General features: G+C 35.7%; 1 protein-coding gene across 5 annotated transcripts; it reads right to left on the bottom strand.

Annotated features, from left to right (window-relative positions):
• Positions 1-785: 785 nt before the first annotated feature.
• LOC131167284 (calcium/calmodulin-regulated receptor-like kinase 2) lies at positions 786-15,463 on the bottom strand. Of its 5 annotated transcripts, none has more exons than XM_058126041.1 (9): positions 15,125-15,378; positions 13,785-13,852; positions 13,290-13,669; positions 4,489-4,642; positions 3,314-3,440; positions 2,412-2,497; positions 2,241-2,312; positions 1,660-1,863; positions 786-1,549 (listed from the first exon to the last, which is right to left on the bottom strand). In XM_058126041.1, exons 3-9 carry the CDS (start codon positions 13,613-13,615, stop codon positions 1,250-1,252), a joined length of 1,269 nt encoding a protein of 422 aa, XP_057982024.1. In that variant the 5' UTR covers positions 13,616-13,669; positions 13,785-13,852; positions 15,125-15,378; the 3' UTR covers positions 786-1,249. The 5 variants fall into 5 exon arrangements, with proteins under 5 accessions (XP_057982024.1, XP_057982041.1, XP_057982018.1 ...); XM_058126058.1 differs by lacking the exon at positions 15,125-15,378 and adding an exon at positions 14,940-15,094; XM_058126035.1 differs by lacking the exon at positions 13,785-13,852 and having other exon boundaries at positions 15,125-15,463.
• Between the last annotated feature and the right edge of the window lie 464 nt (positions 15,464-15,927).

Here is a 15,927-nt window from a genome sequence, read left to right as displayed (position 1 = left end):
GTAACAAAGTAAGGCATTTGAAAGTGTTGGCCTCAAATTTTGGAAGAAGATCACCAAAATAGTCCACTATACAAATGAACATGCAAAGGGTATACACACCGTGGCCATTCTAGACGCTCATCACTACTTCCCTTTTGAGTAGAGCATATGGGAGAGCACCACTCATCTAGAGGCCTTCCACTCTTGTGGGAGTAGTTCCCCCAAGCAGATGACTTTCTTAAGATTCTGAGTCAAGGCATTCAAAAAAAAATTCCCAACTTTAATCAAATATAGGTCACTTTCTTCAAACTTAGAAATTTTTTATTTAAATCTCCTTCAATTAGTTTAAAACTTGTTCATTCCAAGTCCAAAATATCCTAACAAGACCATTATAATTAAGAAGTTGCAGTCTTAGCCCTTTTAAAATGTCTTAAAAATAAGTACTTACTTTTTCTAAAAAAATTGGTTTTTATTAGTACTAGTATCAATATGTAATATTTGGTTTACACTTAAATAAGTACTTATTTCCAAAAGTACTTTTCAAAACTACTTTTTTAAGAAAATAGGTACTTTATAAAAAAAATATTTTTCTAACAAAAGCACTTGTCTAAGAAAGTACTTGTAGTAAGCAATTCTATATTACTTTTAAGTAAGTACTTTTTCAAATAACTATTTTTTTCAGAAAAAAAAAAAAAAAAAAAGGCGTTTTAGGTTCAAACCAAGGATATTAGAATCAATGGGTGTCTCAATGGACTCAAAAAAATAAATAAAAAAATTAATGACATCAATGCAACGAAAAACTCTCATTTAATTGAACGATAACCATTTGCGCACTCATCACATTGACATTTTTCCATTTACAATGTCTAAACAAGCCTTTTCATCCCTGTTCTAATTTCATGTGGACATCAATATTCTAATTTTTATATGCTTTCCTGCCTGGTCATGAAAATAGACAATTCCTGCAGCCATAAAAATCAGCAGATTGATACTTGGCCTCTAACCAGTGTTGCCATTAAACCATTTTGGGCGTAGAATGACGACCTTCAGACCAGAATGGGGATTGCATTATATTGTCATTAAAATACTCATTCTGCAGAAAACCCCCCTGTTTGTTTTCCTATATTGTGTGTGCAGTGTGCTATCCCCAATAATTCCCAAGTTTGAAAAAGGGATCAGAGTGGGAAAGGAGCAACGAAATGAAAGGCAGTAACAGGAAAGATATCATCTAGTTGTTGCCCATCAAAAGAGAGGGGAAAAAAATAGTTGGTCATTCAGTTACTCTCTCCTTCATGCTGGTCATATTACTCAACTCTACTTGTTGATGCTCTATGCGGCTTACAACTAGTGAAAAATCTCCTGCAAAAGACATGGTATCTTCCTTGGTAAGACGTCTCTTCATGATCTTCAAGATAGCCTGCGAAACTTCTCTAATTGATGGCCGCTTTCTTGGTGTTTTGTGCAAGCATTTGTGAGCAATATGAGCCAGAGCTCTTACTTCTTCAGGATTACATCTTCCAACGAGCTGCTTATCAAGTATTTCATCTACACCATCTGAACTCATAGCCGCCTTAAAAAGGGAAAAAGTTAGAATGTTGTGTGTTAGAAAGAAGTTAGAAAGAAGGGCAATCAGAACTACCAAAGGAAAAATGAACTCTCGTGGCAAACAAAAAAACTCACAAGATTGACATAGTCTAATAGATTCTGGTGTGGGTGAATGGCTGTGATAAGTTCAAATATAATGACCCCAAAACTGTAGATGTCGCTCTTCATTGTGAGCTTGTTAGTTGATATGTAAGCAGGGTCCATGTAACCGTATGTACCCTTCAAGCCTGACTTACGACCATCAAAAACTTCTTCCTTTGACAGCCCAAAATCGGCAACCTAATCAAATGGGAAGAAGTTAAGCATCAGGCAGACAGAGTGAATACCTGAAAAGGGAACAGCAAAGAAGCAGAGCTCAATAACAACCATGCATGTGCAAGCACACAAATGCAGGTTTCTGTGCTTCATGTGGATGAATTATTTTATTTTTCATACAATTTTTTTTAATCTTCTGCCTCAATATAGTCATTATTAGTTTACCATGCCCCTTTACAAAAGTGAGGATGGTCTCAAACCCAAACTCACACCACCTCAAATCATCTCTCTCTTATTTGTTCTTGAAGGAACAAAGCACCACTGCAATAAAACCCTGTGATCTAATTTTGGAAATTTATTAGTTAATTTAGGTCCTGCAAGTCATTCGTTTCTGGGTTTACCTTAGCCCTCATATACTCATCCAACAATATATTAGCTGACTTCAAGTCCCGATGTATGACGGGGGGAACAGCCTGAACCAATAGTTGTCTGATTAGGGAGGAAACAAAAATAAAAAGAAAAAAAAAAAAAACAGCTTTTCACGAAAAAAATAATTACATGTCCCAGCATACCCCTTCATGAAGATACTCAATTCCATGCGAAATATCAAGAGCAATTTGAAGCCTTTCATCCCAACTCAAAACATGTTTTTCTTCACCTAAGTGCATTACACCAAAACGATTCTTAATTTGGAACTAAACAAAATAGATGTTTCTACATCATTCTAGGCAATGTATTGTAATTCAAATTTCAACCTGAGTCCCTCATCTAGAAAGAAAATATGCAATTGCTGTGATTGGTCCGTTGTAGAATAAACATTGCTAACTCAAATTTCCCACACATGGCAGAAAACTGAGAGTTGGTACATAAAACACAATCTTACAAAGGAAAATGCATATAAACTGAAGCATGGTATCTATTTGTTCAATCGGTATGTGATTATCACATTGAGGCAGTAAAGATTCTAACAAAAAATCAATTGTTTTACATTCAATCTAGATCTCTCTATATCCAATCAAAGCTACTCTGGATGATGACTAGCACATTTCCGTAAGGTAGCCACAAGCTCCAAATGTAAATAGAAATGAAGTAGCACATCAATACAGTATAAAACAGCATTTTATGACCCTATATTTATCAAATTCAAAAAGCATATTCTTAAGCATATAAAATAAACTTTATAGGTGTACCAACGTTTTCAATGATAACAGTAACTTATTACTTCAATAGTTACCATTTTTATAGGCAAGTCTTAGTCCAAGTTTCCAGCTAAGTGCACTATAAAAAGGAATGGGAAAGATGCTCCAAGTTCATGTAGGAAATATCATGGAACTCTCAAAAGATGCAAGGAAGCACTTAGTTCTATCCAAATAACAAACTCAAAAACCAGCAAAAATTTCTAGACCTCACTAATACAACAACAAAAAAAAAAAGGCAATTTGACATTACTAACCAGAGAAGTTTATGAGCTTACCATATAAAAGATTTCCCAAGCTTCCATTACTCATAAACTCATAAATTAACATGTGCTGGCCTTTATCTACACAATATCCTAATAAATTCACAAGATTCCGATGGTGCAGCCTACCAAGCAGAACTACCTGCAAGGAAACAAAGGAAAAAGCTGCCCATATTGCAGAACTGAACATGCTTTGATAGAGGCTCCAATCAAAGTACAAACTGCATAGTTTCTGGGAGTGATTTCTATTGATCTTAAAGCACAAAGAATACATTTTTCCAATTCTGAAATTTCACAAATGAGAAACTATGGTCTGAAACAGTTCTAATAGAAAATAATGAATACAAAGCTGAAGCATTTACTAGGGGCTGTTTGGCATTCCTATAAAAAGTTATGAAAATGAAAACAAGAAAAAAAAACTAAAAACAGAAAAAAATATCTAAAAACTGAAAACTAGCAATCTTGGTTAATGTTTCAAAAACTAAAATTTATTAAAATTTTGATTGAAATTTTTGTCCTTGAATCAAAATAAAAATTAAAAAATGTGCTTAAAATAACAAAAGAACAAAAGAATACAAATTAAAAATATTGTAAAAACTAAAATTATTGTAATTACTTAGTTATTATATTTCATAATTTTCTTTACCAGAACAATCCTGTGATACATAAAACTGAAAAGTAAAAATATCTTTTTTAATAGTTTTCATTATTTTTTCAAAATTTTATAGATATTTTTATTTTAATTATATTTTAAACCTCATATGGTCATTTTCTCTTATCTTAAGTAAAAATTACTTATAAAATAAATAAACACAAGTTATTTTTTGGATATTAAAATATTCCAATAACAGATTGCCAAAATAATTGAAAACTATAAAATTTGGTTTTCAATTTTTCAAAAACAGCTAAAAACCGACAATAAAAGTTGAGCACTAGAACATAAAACAAATGTGTTTTAACACTCTGTTTCTTCACTGACAAAAACAAAAACAGAAAATAGAAAATAGAAATGATAACAAATAGACCCTTAATTTCTTAGTTTTTCTTCCCCCAAACATGCAGTGTGTATTTATTAAAAATGTTCCTTTTACAAAATTAGGTCTAATAGTCTTTGCATGTGACAAAATAGATGTTCAGCCAGAATAAAGAAAAATAATTTTTCCCATTCCAAGTGTTTATCTGGCCATTACCTCTGTTTGAAACTCTTTTTCGCCCTGTTTTGAATTAGAAGCAAGCACCTTTACTGCAATGATCTCACCAGTAGGCATTTTGGCTTTGTATACTGGACCAAATGATCCTTCTCCCAAAATAGTTGTAAAGTTTTGGGTTGCTTTCTGGATATCTCTGAAAAAGACAAGGACCTAACTAGTTATAATTGCAAATTCAATAATCTAAAAACAGAATTTCAGAAGACCAAAGAGCAATTGAATAAGCTAGCTTAGTGGCTAAATTCCGTGGGTTGTTTGTACTCTAAACCAGGGTCTGTGTCACACAGCCAAAAAAGGAAAAATGGTTTCAAGTTTACACAACTCAACCCCTATATTTTTCACTTGGGTGGGCCACTGCATACACAGCGTCTTTACAATTTCACCCCTTTCATCAATGGCAGAATGTGTTACAACTTGAACAACAACCATAACTGCGATTGGCAGGAATATATATTTAAATGAAAATTAAACGCCAAGGAGTATGCAATGGAAAGTACATGATATAGTCATTCAGGCATTATCTTGAAATTTTTTCCCAAGTATGAGCATTAATGTAGGATATAAGAACTAAGACAGGGATTCTATTTCCTATCTTTTAATTTATTTCATTAGCATCCCCACCTTTTTGGCGAAGAGGTTAGAAGACGAAGAAGAACCAAAACTTTTGCAATTGAAATCTTTGGGCAGAGTGAAGTAACTTCTGTATACATTGAACTGTGAAGAAATGGCAGTTTATTGTTAAATTTCTTCAAAATCAAATGCAACTCAACATCTGGTCTTTCCAGGAATTTATGTGGAAGCTGAACTTAACTAAGTTTCAATAAACACTAATGTCATTTACCTGGGATGGTTTTTATAGTTTATGTGTAAATCCCATGTGTCCTTGTAACTACGGTATTCTTCCGCCATAAGCGAGGGCTATCCAAAAAAAAAAAAAATTTCTCTATCAAGGGCACTATTTTCTATATACCCCAGTTCAAACATGTTCATAACATATGGCAATAATTTTTGTATCATCTGTCAACTTTATGTAAACCTTCAACTTTCTCAGCCCTTGGGATCTGCAATGTAAAATATAAGAGAACAAATATGACACATGGGGAGTTTATGTGGATCCTGAGTCCCATCATTATATTTACAACTTTATAAACTTATTCACTTTCCCCAAAATTTCAGTGCTTAGAATCTGCTTGCTTCCTTATGATACCCATGTTTGAACCATGTCTAAGCTTAGATGGTCAACGAGCTTCACAGTGCCAGGTTAACCACTCTAATACTTCACACTGAAACAATTCATCTTTTCAAAACGTCACTTAAAAGTGCCAGATTGTTTCTGTTGCTTGACCTGTCACTTTCAATCCATGAAACTGTCTGTGTCTCAAATAGGATTCAATTTCTAATGATGATTAGGTTTCCAACAGTAGCGAGTGTTAAAATGGAACTTTTGCATCCATGTGGATACCAACCCTCTTATAGGGAAAAAGAGTAGAAGATTTTTTTTTAAATAACAGAGGGGCATGGTTGTAAAATGCTCCACTACCTCCATGTGCTGGTTCCTCCAAATCCAGCCCCAGCAACCAGGCAACTGGGACAAGATTTGAACCCATTGGAAACCCTTCCTTGCATAAAACAGTCAAAAATGGGTTTTGAAAGGCTTACACTTCTCTTCTAATCGAAGGTATAAATAGCCACTGTACAAGGTAGGATCCTAAAGTTTAGGATCACGATGGACTAATCTAGGAAAGCAATAAATAACTAGATACAAACTAATAATCACAGAGGTCCTAATCTATTATGTACAGCTAACAACAAAGGAAACAAAAAAGGAAAGGAGACAATCGTGGATTATGGACAGAGGTGTAACAGCTTGGAGATAATCACTCAAAATGTCAACACTCCCGCTCAAGTTGGTGCATAGATATCACTCATGCCCAACTTGTCGAGACAGCTGTTAAATGTTTGTTTGGACACTGCCTTGGTCAGCACATCAGCAAGCAGGTCTTGTGATCAAACATGAGGAACTTCAAAAAACTTTGCTTCCAGTTTCTCCTTGATAAAATTCCTATCAACCCCAACATGTTTAGTTCGATCATGTTGAACTTGGTTGTGGGCAATATCACATGCTGCCTTGTTATCGCAATATAGTTTCATAGGCCTTATCTGCTCAATATGTAACTCTTGCATTAGATTCTTGATCCATAGTAATTCGCATACTGCCTTGGCCATTCCCCTGTACTCAGCTTCGGCACTGGATCTAGCAACCACCTCTTGTTTCTTACTTCGCAAGTAACTAAATTTCCGCCTACAAATGTGAAGTATTCAGGATGTAGATCATCTATCCTTGATTGACCCAGCCCAATCAGCATCGGTATAACCTTCAATATTCAGTTGTACCCTTTTTTAAACAGAATTCCCTTTCCTGGAGATGATTTCAAGTAGTGCAAGATCTGAATGACAGCATTCATATGTTCTTCTTCTGGAGAGTGCATGAACTAACTGACCACACTTAGTACATAGCCTAAATCAGGTCTGGTATGCGCGAGGTACATTGACCTCCCAACTAGTCTCTGATAACGTTCTTTGTTAGCATGAACCCGATTTGGATGGGTACCTAGTTTCAGATTTTCTTCCATAGGAGTGCTGGCTGGACTACATGCTGTTATACCAGTTTCTTTCAACAGATCTAAGGTATATTTTCGTTAAGATAGAAAAATACCTTTCTTTGATCTTGACACTACAATTCCAAGCAAGTATTTTAATTGATCGAGATCTTTCATTTCAAACTCTCGGGCAAGATGACTCTGAAATGCCTTCTTTTCTTCAGGATCATTTCCAGTCACTATCATATCATCAACATACACAATAAGAGTTGTGATGGCTTCTTTATTATTCTTCAAGAAGAGAGTAAGATATGAGTTGCTTTACTTGTATCCAATAGACTTCATAAAATTCGTGAACCTTCCAAACCACGCCCTAGGGGACTGCTTCAAACCATATAGGGACTTCCTCAATTTACAAACCTGTTTGCTTCCTTTGGTCTGCATAATACATCCGGGAGGCAGCTCCATATATACTTCTTCTTGGAAATCTCCATGCAAAAAAGCATTCTTTACATTGAATTGCCATAAGGGCCAGTCAAGATTCACAGCCAGAGATAGTAGAATACGAACAGTATTGATTTTGGCCACGGGTGCAAATGTCTCCATATAATCAATCCCATAGGTTTGAGTATATCCCTTGGCAACAAGCCTTGCTTTGAACTGTTCAATGGTACTATCAGCTTTGTATTTAATAGTGAAAACCCACTTACATCTAACGAGTGTCTTCGCTACAGGTAAGTCAACCACTTCCCATGTTGAATTCTTTTGGAGGGACCTCATTTCTTCATTCATTGCTTCCCTTCATCTAGGATCTTTCAAAGCCTCCTACACACTACTAAGAATAGATAACAACAACAACAAAACCAAGCCTTAGTCCCACTAGGTAGGGTCGGCTATATGAATCCTTTTCCACTAATTTATGTGATCATAGACCATTTCTTTTGATAGATTCAAGGATACTAAATTCTTACTCACTATCTCCTCCCAAGTTATTTTAGGTCTACCCCTACTCCTTCTACTGCCCCCCATAGTAACTAAGTCACTCTTCCTCACAGGTGCACTATGTGGCTTACGTTGCAAGTGTCCATACCATCTGAGTCATCCCTCCCTTATCTTATCTACTATAGTAGCTACACCTAACTTACCACAAATAGATATAGTAAATAATTGATTCACAAATGCTTCATTTTCCTTTGATAATCTATGCTAAGACACAAAATTACTTATAGGATACTCAGACTTAGCTTTAAGAAGACGTTCATAGTTTACTCCAGGTTTTCCTCTTGTGGTTCGATTGGGCAGTACCTTTAGTTGAGTTTCAGAAGTTACCTAAGACTCAGACATGGGCTCGGCTGTTTGATGCACTTGATCAACTGGTACACCGTGGAAGGGGGAAGTAGTTGGCTGAGTAACTAGTTGTACCACTTCTATTTGATCTTGACTATTCTCATCCTCCAAATTGTGCTCATTTTTATTATCTGGACATTCATTGTTGTTATCCAAATATTCACCACTTGGACATTCACCCCTCTCATCCAATTTTTCACCATTTATAAGATCCAAGTTGTCAAGAGGATGAATAAGGGTTTGCAATTTGTTACTATTCTGCCCCTGAATTGAAGACTTGGGAGTAGAATAATACATGTTGTCCTCGGGAATTACAACATCAAGAGTGACATACAACTTGCCAGAAGGGGGGTTATAGCACCGATAGCCTTTCTAATGTTGGGCATAGCTAACAAATATACACCTAAGAGCTCGAGGTTCGAACTTATTTCTTAATGGCGTATGAAGATGCACAAAGTCTACACACCCAAATACTCAATGTGGCAAACTTGACACAGTAGGAGCACTCAAGGCCCCATGAAGGACATTAAAAGGGGTCTGAAACTGTAATGCACTAGAAGGTATATGATTGATGAGGTAAGGTGCAGCAGTGGTAGCTTCACCCTAGTAACTAGTAGGCATTTGAGCTTCAAACAAGGAAGCACGTACAACTTCAAGAAGGTGACGATTCTTGCGCTCCACAACCCCATTTTGTTGAGGGGTAGAAAGGCAAGTTGTTTGATGGGTAATGCCATGAACCTCTAGATATTGTTTCAGATTTTGATTAACAAACTCTCCACCATTATCACTGCAGAGAACCTATATATTAGATTGATACTGGGTGGCTATCATTTTGTGTAATTTCTGGAACAATGAACAAACTTCATTTTTCGAATTCATTAAGCAAATCCAAGTCATATGGGTGTGATCATCAATAAGTGAAACAAACGAATGTTTACCACCAATAGAGGAGGTATTTGCTAGACGCCATACATCAGAGTGAATAACCATAAATGCTAATGGACTTTTATTCATACTTGTAGGAAATGGAACACGATGGCTTTTAGCCAATTCACAAATGTCACACATAAAATCTGAAATAGCTAACTGAGTAAAGATCTTTGGAAACAATTTCTTCAAGTATCCAAACGATACATGACCTAACCGTCTGTGCCACAACCAGATTTCAGAATTATGTGTTGTTGCAGACTTATTCACTGAGAAAGCTTGAGCTAACTGATGGGAGTTTGCTGGCATTAGATCAAGATAATAGAGTTTCCCTTCTTCTAGTACCATAACCAATTGTCTTTCAAGTTCGGATGTCCTTAAAAAACATAGAGGTTAGGCCAAAAAATCACAATACAATGCAAAGTGAGAGTTATTTGAGAAATGGACAATAAGTTATCGTAGAGGGTAGGAACAACCAGAACAAATTCTAGACTCAAATTTTCAGTAAGAGTTATAGAACCTTCTCCAACAACAGGAGAGGGAATACCATTTGCTGTGGATACTATATGTTGTTCAAATGGCTTCATAGACTGAATATGATAATTGTCAAAGGTCATGTGGTCAGTAGCACCTGAATCAATTATCATTCACAATTACTAATAGGAGCATAAGTACGAAGAACCTTACCAGATGTAGTAATTAAAGATGAGACTTCCTCAGGAGTGTTGGTGGAAGGTTTGGCCACTGCAGCTAAAGCATGGTGGTTTGATTTTGAGTTCCTTTTGCGGGGTGCCTTGGCATGATCCCACCATTCTAGATACCCATTTAGCTCATAGCATCGTGACTTACTATGTCCAGTTGCACCACAATGAGTATAAATACGTTCTAATCTTGCTGTTCCAATTTCATAGCTACGATTATGCAATCTAGATGACTGATTTTGGTTAGTGATGGGACCAGCTACTTGATCTTATTTAGGCTTGGCACAGCGAGCCACCATGGCAGATGACTCAACACGATTAGGTTCACTACTTAGCGTTGCTCTGCGAACAGAGTCACGATGTACGTATGCATAGGCTTCTTCAAGATCCAGTATAGGATCCTTCTTGAGAATCTCACCTCGGATCTGTTCAAATTCTGCATCTAGTCCATTCAGGAAATTGTGCATACACAATCGTTACATTGATTTTCTATAGGCAATAACATCATCATGATCTTTCATTACAATCCTATCACGATGATCCAATTCTTGGAAGATTTCTACTAGATCACCATAATAGATTGATAAAGGGCATTTGACCAATTTGGCAGAAAAGGCTTAATGATTTAGTGAAAAAAGCTACGATTTGTTTGACCCATCAAAGAAATCTTTGGCAAGAGCACCCCAGATTTCACGTGCAGTGCGCTATCGAATATAGTGCTTCATAATCTCCGACGACATAGAAGTGAGCAACTATCCCTTGACCTTTTGATTTTCAACATACCACTTAGCATAGGAAGCATCGGTAGTCTATGGAAAGGATGTTTTTCCCATAATATACTCAAGCTTCTCACGTTATGCAATCTGCATCTCCATGATTTGGGACCATACATCATAGTTGACTTCAGTAAGAATGACGCTGGTTGTGAAACCAGTGTTTTCTGTTTGAACATGGATAATTGGTGTTGAGGTTGATTCAGGTGTCATTAGACATGGTGCAAAGAATATGAGATTCAGCAGTGATATGAACCTGCTTTAACACCAAGTCAAAAATAGATTTTGAAAGGCTTACACTTCTCTTCTAATCGAAGGTATAAATAGCCACTGTACAAGGTAGAATCCTAAAGTTTAAGATCATGATGGACTAATCTAGGAAAGCAATAAATACCTAGATACAAACTAAAAATCATTGAGATCCTAATCTATTATGTCAGCTAACAAAAAAGGAAACAAAAAAGGAAAGAAGGAGACAATCTTCGATTATGGACAGAGGTGTAACAGCTTGGAGATAATCACTCAAAATATCAACAAAAACCTTACCACTATTCCTATTTTCTCTAAAGCAAATATGTTCCCAAGGAAAACCTTGCCCATGTTTGATGTCAAGATCAAACCGATTAGAGACTTTTGTTCATTGTTAGAACAACATTTTTCACATTGAAAGCCTATGCTTTTGTTTCCAACAAATGCTTCCTGACGTGGGAACTTGGAAATTAGTATGAAATAGGATATAGGGAGTAGATCTAGGTTGCATCTTCAAAAAATTAGGACAAGAATATTGGAAGAAACGGAAATGAAAGGGGGCGGGGGAGGGGGGGGGGGGGGAGAGAACAAGAAATATTATTAGAACTACATTTATTCTAGCTAATGAACTGAGATGAAAAGATAAAAACTAAATAACATTGCAGAAATGGATAAATTGAAATGACATGTGTTTAATCTTGAGGAAGATTACTCCCAATGAGTCCAGCTTAACCCCTAACTATACTATTTCCCAAAGGATCCTAATTCTCAAATCCTTTGATTCTAACCCTCTTGCTTTATCTTTATGTGCCTTGATATCTTCCTTTTCAAATTCAAATCCCCCTTCATATCCATCATTATTGATCTTCTTGCATGAGATTCTATGAATTTGATCATTCATATCTCTACCTCACTTGAAAACCCAAAAGATGGAAGTTGTTGGCAAGGTACTCAGCTGAGTTTCTAAGGCACGTGCTTATCTTCATACTAACTCAACCTAATTTCTAGGAATTCCCGCATGTAGCCAAATCTCGTGGAGAAGCACCCAACTTATTTTATGTCCCAATCTGACACATGGCAGGTGCTTATTCGCATGGCAGGTGCTTGTTTGATTGGTCAAGTTATGGCATAGTCACCTTGCTAATTATACTTTTTTTTTTTTCTGGATAAACGTGATCCTCAAGGGGCAGCATGAAGGGTGAGCACTAGTACTTTAGTAATAATAAGTTGAAAATGGTACTTTCCAACCAATTTCTTAACTATTCGTTATAATAAGTTGCAGATCTCTTTACTCAAAACTTTTACAAGATTTAAGGCTATTTGATAGTTTACTAAAAAAGGCGTTAAACATCAATAGCCACAGCGAATATCACATTTTCAGGTTTGCGTTAATGAATGCTTCACGCAATTATTATAACCCATCATCATAGAGGGATTTATTAACTTCTTTATCAAAGGAAAAAATGTATAGCTTCCTCAGTGGCAAATAGGAGAAAACTTTATTAATGATATCCTCTACACTGCATGCCTCAAATCTCCAGAATTTTTACAACAAAAGGTGTAACAAGGGAGCCATGTGATTAGCTCTAGGGCCACCCATGCTTTAGGACATTGAATAGCAAGCAGCTTGAACACAAATTGCCTATGAAAAGAGTGTTTAATTGAAAAGAAATGTGAACGAGAAAGGCACTATGCATATACATGCACTAGCCAGAAGCACAATTGCAAGTCAATATGCAAGAGAGCTTCTCGAAATGATTTCATTTTTATGTGAAACATAAAAACTAATAACTGCTGTGGAAAAGATTTAGTTAAGGAATAAGGCACTACAATGTCAATTGGAGGCCATAAACACTGGAGGTTGTGGTGGTGGCGCAAAACATGATGACCTACATTTAATAGAAGAATACCCATAGATAGCACTAAAACTGGTGCAAATGCATTCACAGAAAAATTTATCAAAAGTTGGCGTATATCTATTGATAAAAATTCAATATAAAAGGCTACAGTTTCCTTTACTCTTAATTTAGCTTGATCTAATTGCACGGCATAATTCTTGCAATTTCATCCTAGATACTGTGAAGCATCAGCCAAGAAAATGTTTTAAAGACTGTAATGAAACAAAACAACTTTGACAAGATGATCCATCAAACATAAGCTACTCCAAGGTTTGGGAAATTACATACTTGTAAGCATATCTTGGTATGCCAGATGCCGAAGCAAACCCATCTTTACTAGGATGACTCCTTCGAGAAGGCTGAGAACTTTTGGCAGGGTACTTAGGTCCTGGAGTAACTATGGAATTTGAGAGAGATGCACTATAATCAATACTTGAATCAAGGCCATTTGTGCGCATAGGAAGAGTTGTTGTATTATGCTCATTTGCGCTTTGTTGAAGACGAGAATGCTTTCTGAACCACTTTATGCCAAAAAATACAAGAGAGGCTATTATAATGCCAACAGCGACGCCAACAGTGACACCAATAATAACCAAATCAGCTTGATCAACCATTCTTTGGTCTTGTTTCAGATTCAAACGATGAAATCATCTTGCAGGGCAGAATAGCTGCAGATTCATTGTGATGGAACCAAAGCAGACACTATGTCAATTGTGTACTTAAGAAACCTTGTTCACACAAGCAATGAAAATGACAAATAAAATTAGAAGGTAAAATGTTCACCTCATGGGAAATATGTATAAATATAAGTTTTCCACGTTACTTTGAAGATGTAAAAGACTGCTCAACAACTAAACAATATAACAGTGAAATTACAATATGGCAGATGCTCAAAAGGATCCTGCTCTACCCAGTGGTACATATTAATATATATATATATATATATATATATATATATATATATGTAGATATAAATAAATATATATAGATTACAACATTGAGATATGATACCAGCCAGTGCAACATTGCGGCAGTATTAGCACCCTTTAAGAGATTAAAAGGAAGTTGTATCCAATAAAGATGTCAAATAAAATATGTATATATATATATATATATATATTAATCAAGTGGATAACAGAGGCAAATATCTTGGTGCTACACAATGATCCAACTACCCAGAAAAAAATAGAAATATATAACAGGTTAGCATAGCTCAGAGCAGTGAAAATGTAGATTATAGATTGTATCAGGGTCATCAATGAAAAATACATGGCAAGATTAAAAGAAACGGCAGGCAACAGCTATAGGCATCAAAGCTCGCCTGAGCTGTTGACCTTAGTGTAAGAGAAAACCATCTAAAGTACAAACTTATCCTCTAAAGAAACAAAGAAAAACTCAATTAACAAGTTCCTTCAATATTACCCACCCTAAAGCAAACCCTCGTAATAAATATTGAATTGAATTATAGAGAGTATGAAGATGTTTGATACATTTCTTTCACAAATTTTTAAAAATTTCAGATTAAGTAATATTGGAAGCAGAAGGGCAATCTTGAAGTTGAATAAAGCAATGGCAATTCTGACTGCTTAGCTCTACTTCTTTAATTGCTCGTGGGAAACATTTTCTCCACCAAACATCCATGTTTTGTTCTAAATCCTCATTTGTCATAAAACAATATATGTGTGTGTATATATACTGAGAAATTCCTTGATACTGTCTAACTCTCGCCTGTGACACCTGCTGCTCGCAGATTTTAGAAAAAGAAAAAAAAGAAGATGAATATATCTAATTGTATATGGCACATATATGGTTACACAAATATAAATTTCCCAATTACAATAATCTATTAGAAAAAAATAACTAAGCATAAATAACAATTTCAAAGCCAAATCCCATGTTACTTTTATGATCGAACCACAACAATGATCAACATATTACCAAATAACATTAAACGGGTTTCCCCAGAACTCCAAAACAACAGCACCCACAAAGCCGAAACCACCAAAAGATCAACAGAACACAAGAAGCCCAAGAGCCAAGAACATCAGAACAACACAAGTAAGCCAAATTCCCCAAGACCAACCAAGAGCCAAAGACTATGAATCTTGGTAAACACACGGTACCTTATCAGCTGAAAAATCCACGATTTGATAGTCAGCATCCGCGCACACCGCACATGATTTTGGCCTTCAAATGTTCTTTTGGTCCTTTGCGATGGGCATGGCTCCAGTAAGCACAGCAAGGGGAGGAGAATAAGGGGAAGAGTTCAGTGAAAGAAACGGTAGAGAAAGCAAAAAGAGGAAGGAAGGAGAGAGAGAGTCTGAGTTGGAGTGCTTTGGAATGCAGTTGTGAACACGGTTTCAGGTAGGGTCCGTTGGTGCGAATTTGGAAGGAGCGCGCCCAGCCCACCATCAGCTGATTCAGCTCATACGACGACCAAATGGTCCAATACCCTCTCTCTCTCTCTCTCTTCATTTATTAATGTTGTGTCTTATTGTTAGGGATCATAGTCTTGTATAGCTTACTATTTTAATTCATTAAACGTTATATTAACTTAAGATTTGTTAGATCCAAATTAAAGTATGTCTCTCATTTATGTGAATTCAAGTACTAATGCAATTCATTTTTATTAATAGATTTTAAATTTTATGTTAACGGAAAAATGCTTATAAATAGTTCTTTAAATTACCAAATGAGCTCAATTAGTGTGTAAGTTCCCAAATAATAATAATAATAATAATAATAATAATAATAAGGATCAAAACTATTCGTTGTATTTGGGAGCTAAACCCCAACCATGTACTATAATCAAGTTTCTATATAAAAAAAAACCGATAAATTAAAGTTGTTTTAACATATTTTTCACTCTAAACTTTAAAATTTTACCTATTTAAAATTGACCTCACCCTTGAATCTAATAATTTAT

This window comes from Malania oleifera, chromosome 1 (assembly GCF_029873635.1).
Source record: "Malania oleifera isolate guangnan ecotype guangnan chromosome 1, ASM2987363v1, whole genome shotgun sequence".
Lineage (NCBI taxonomy): Eukaryota > Viridiplantae > Streptophyta > Magnoliopsida > Santalales > Ximeniaceae > Malania > Malania oleifera.
Note: the sequence above shows the minus strand (reverse complement) of the source record. Positions and strands in the feature narration are given on the sequence as shown.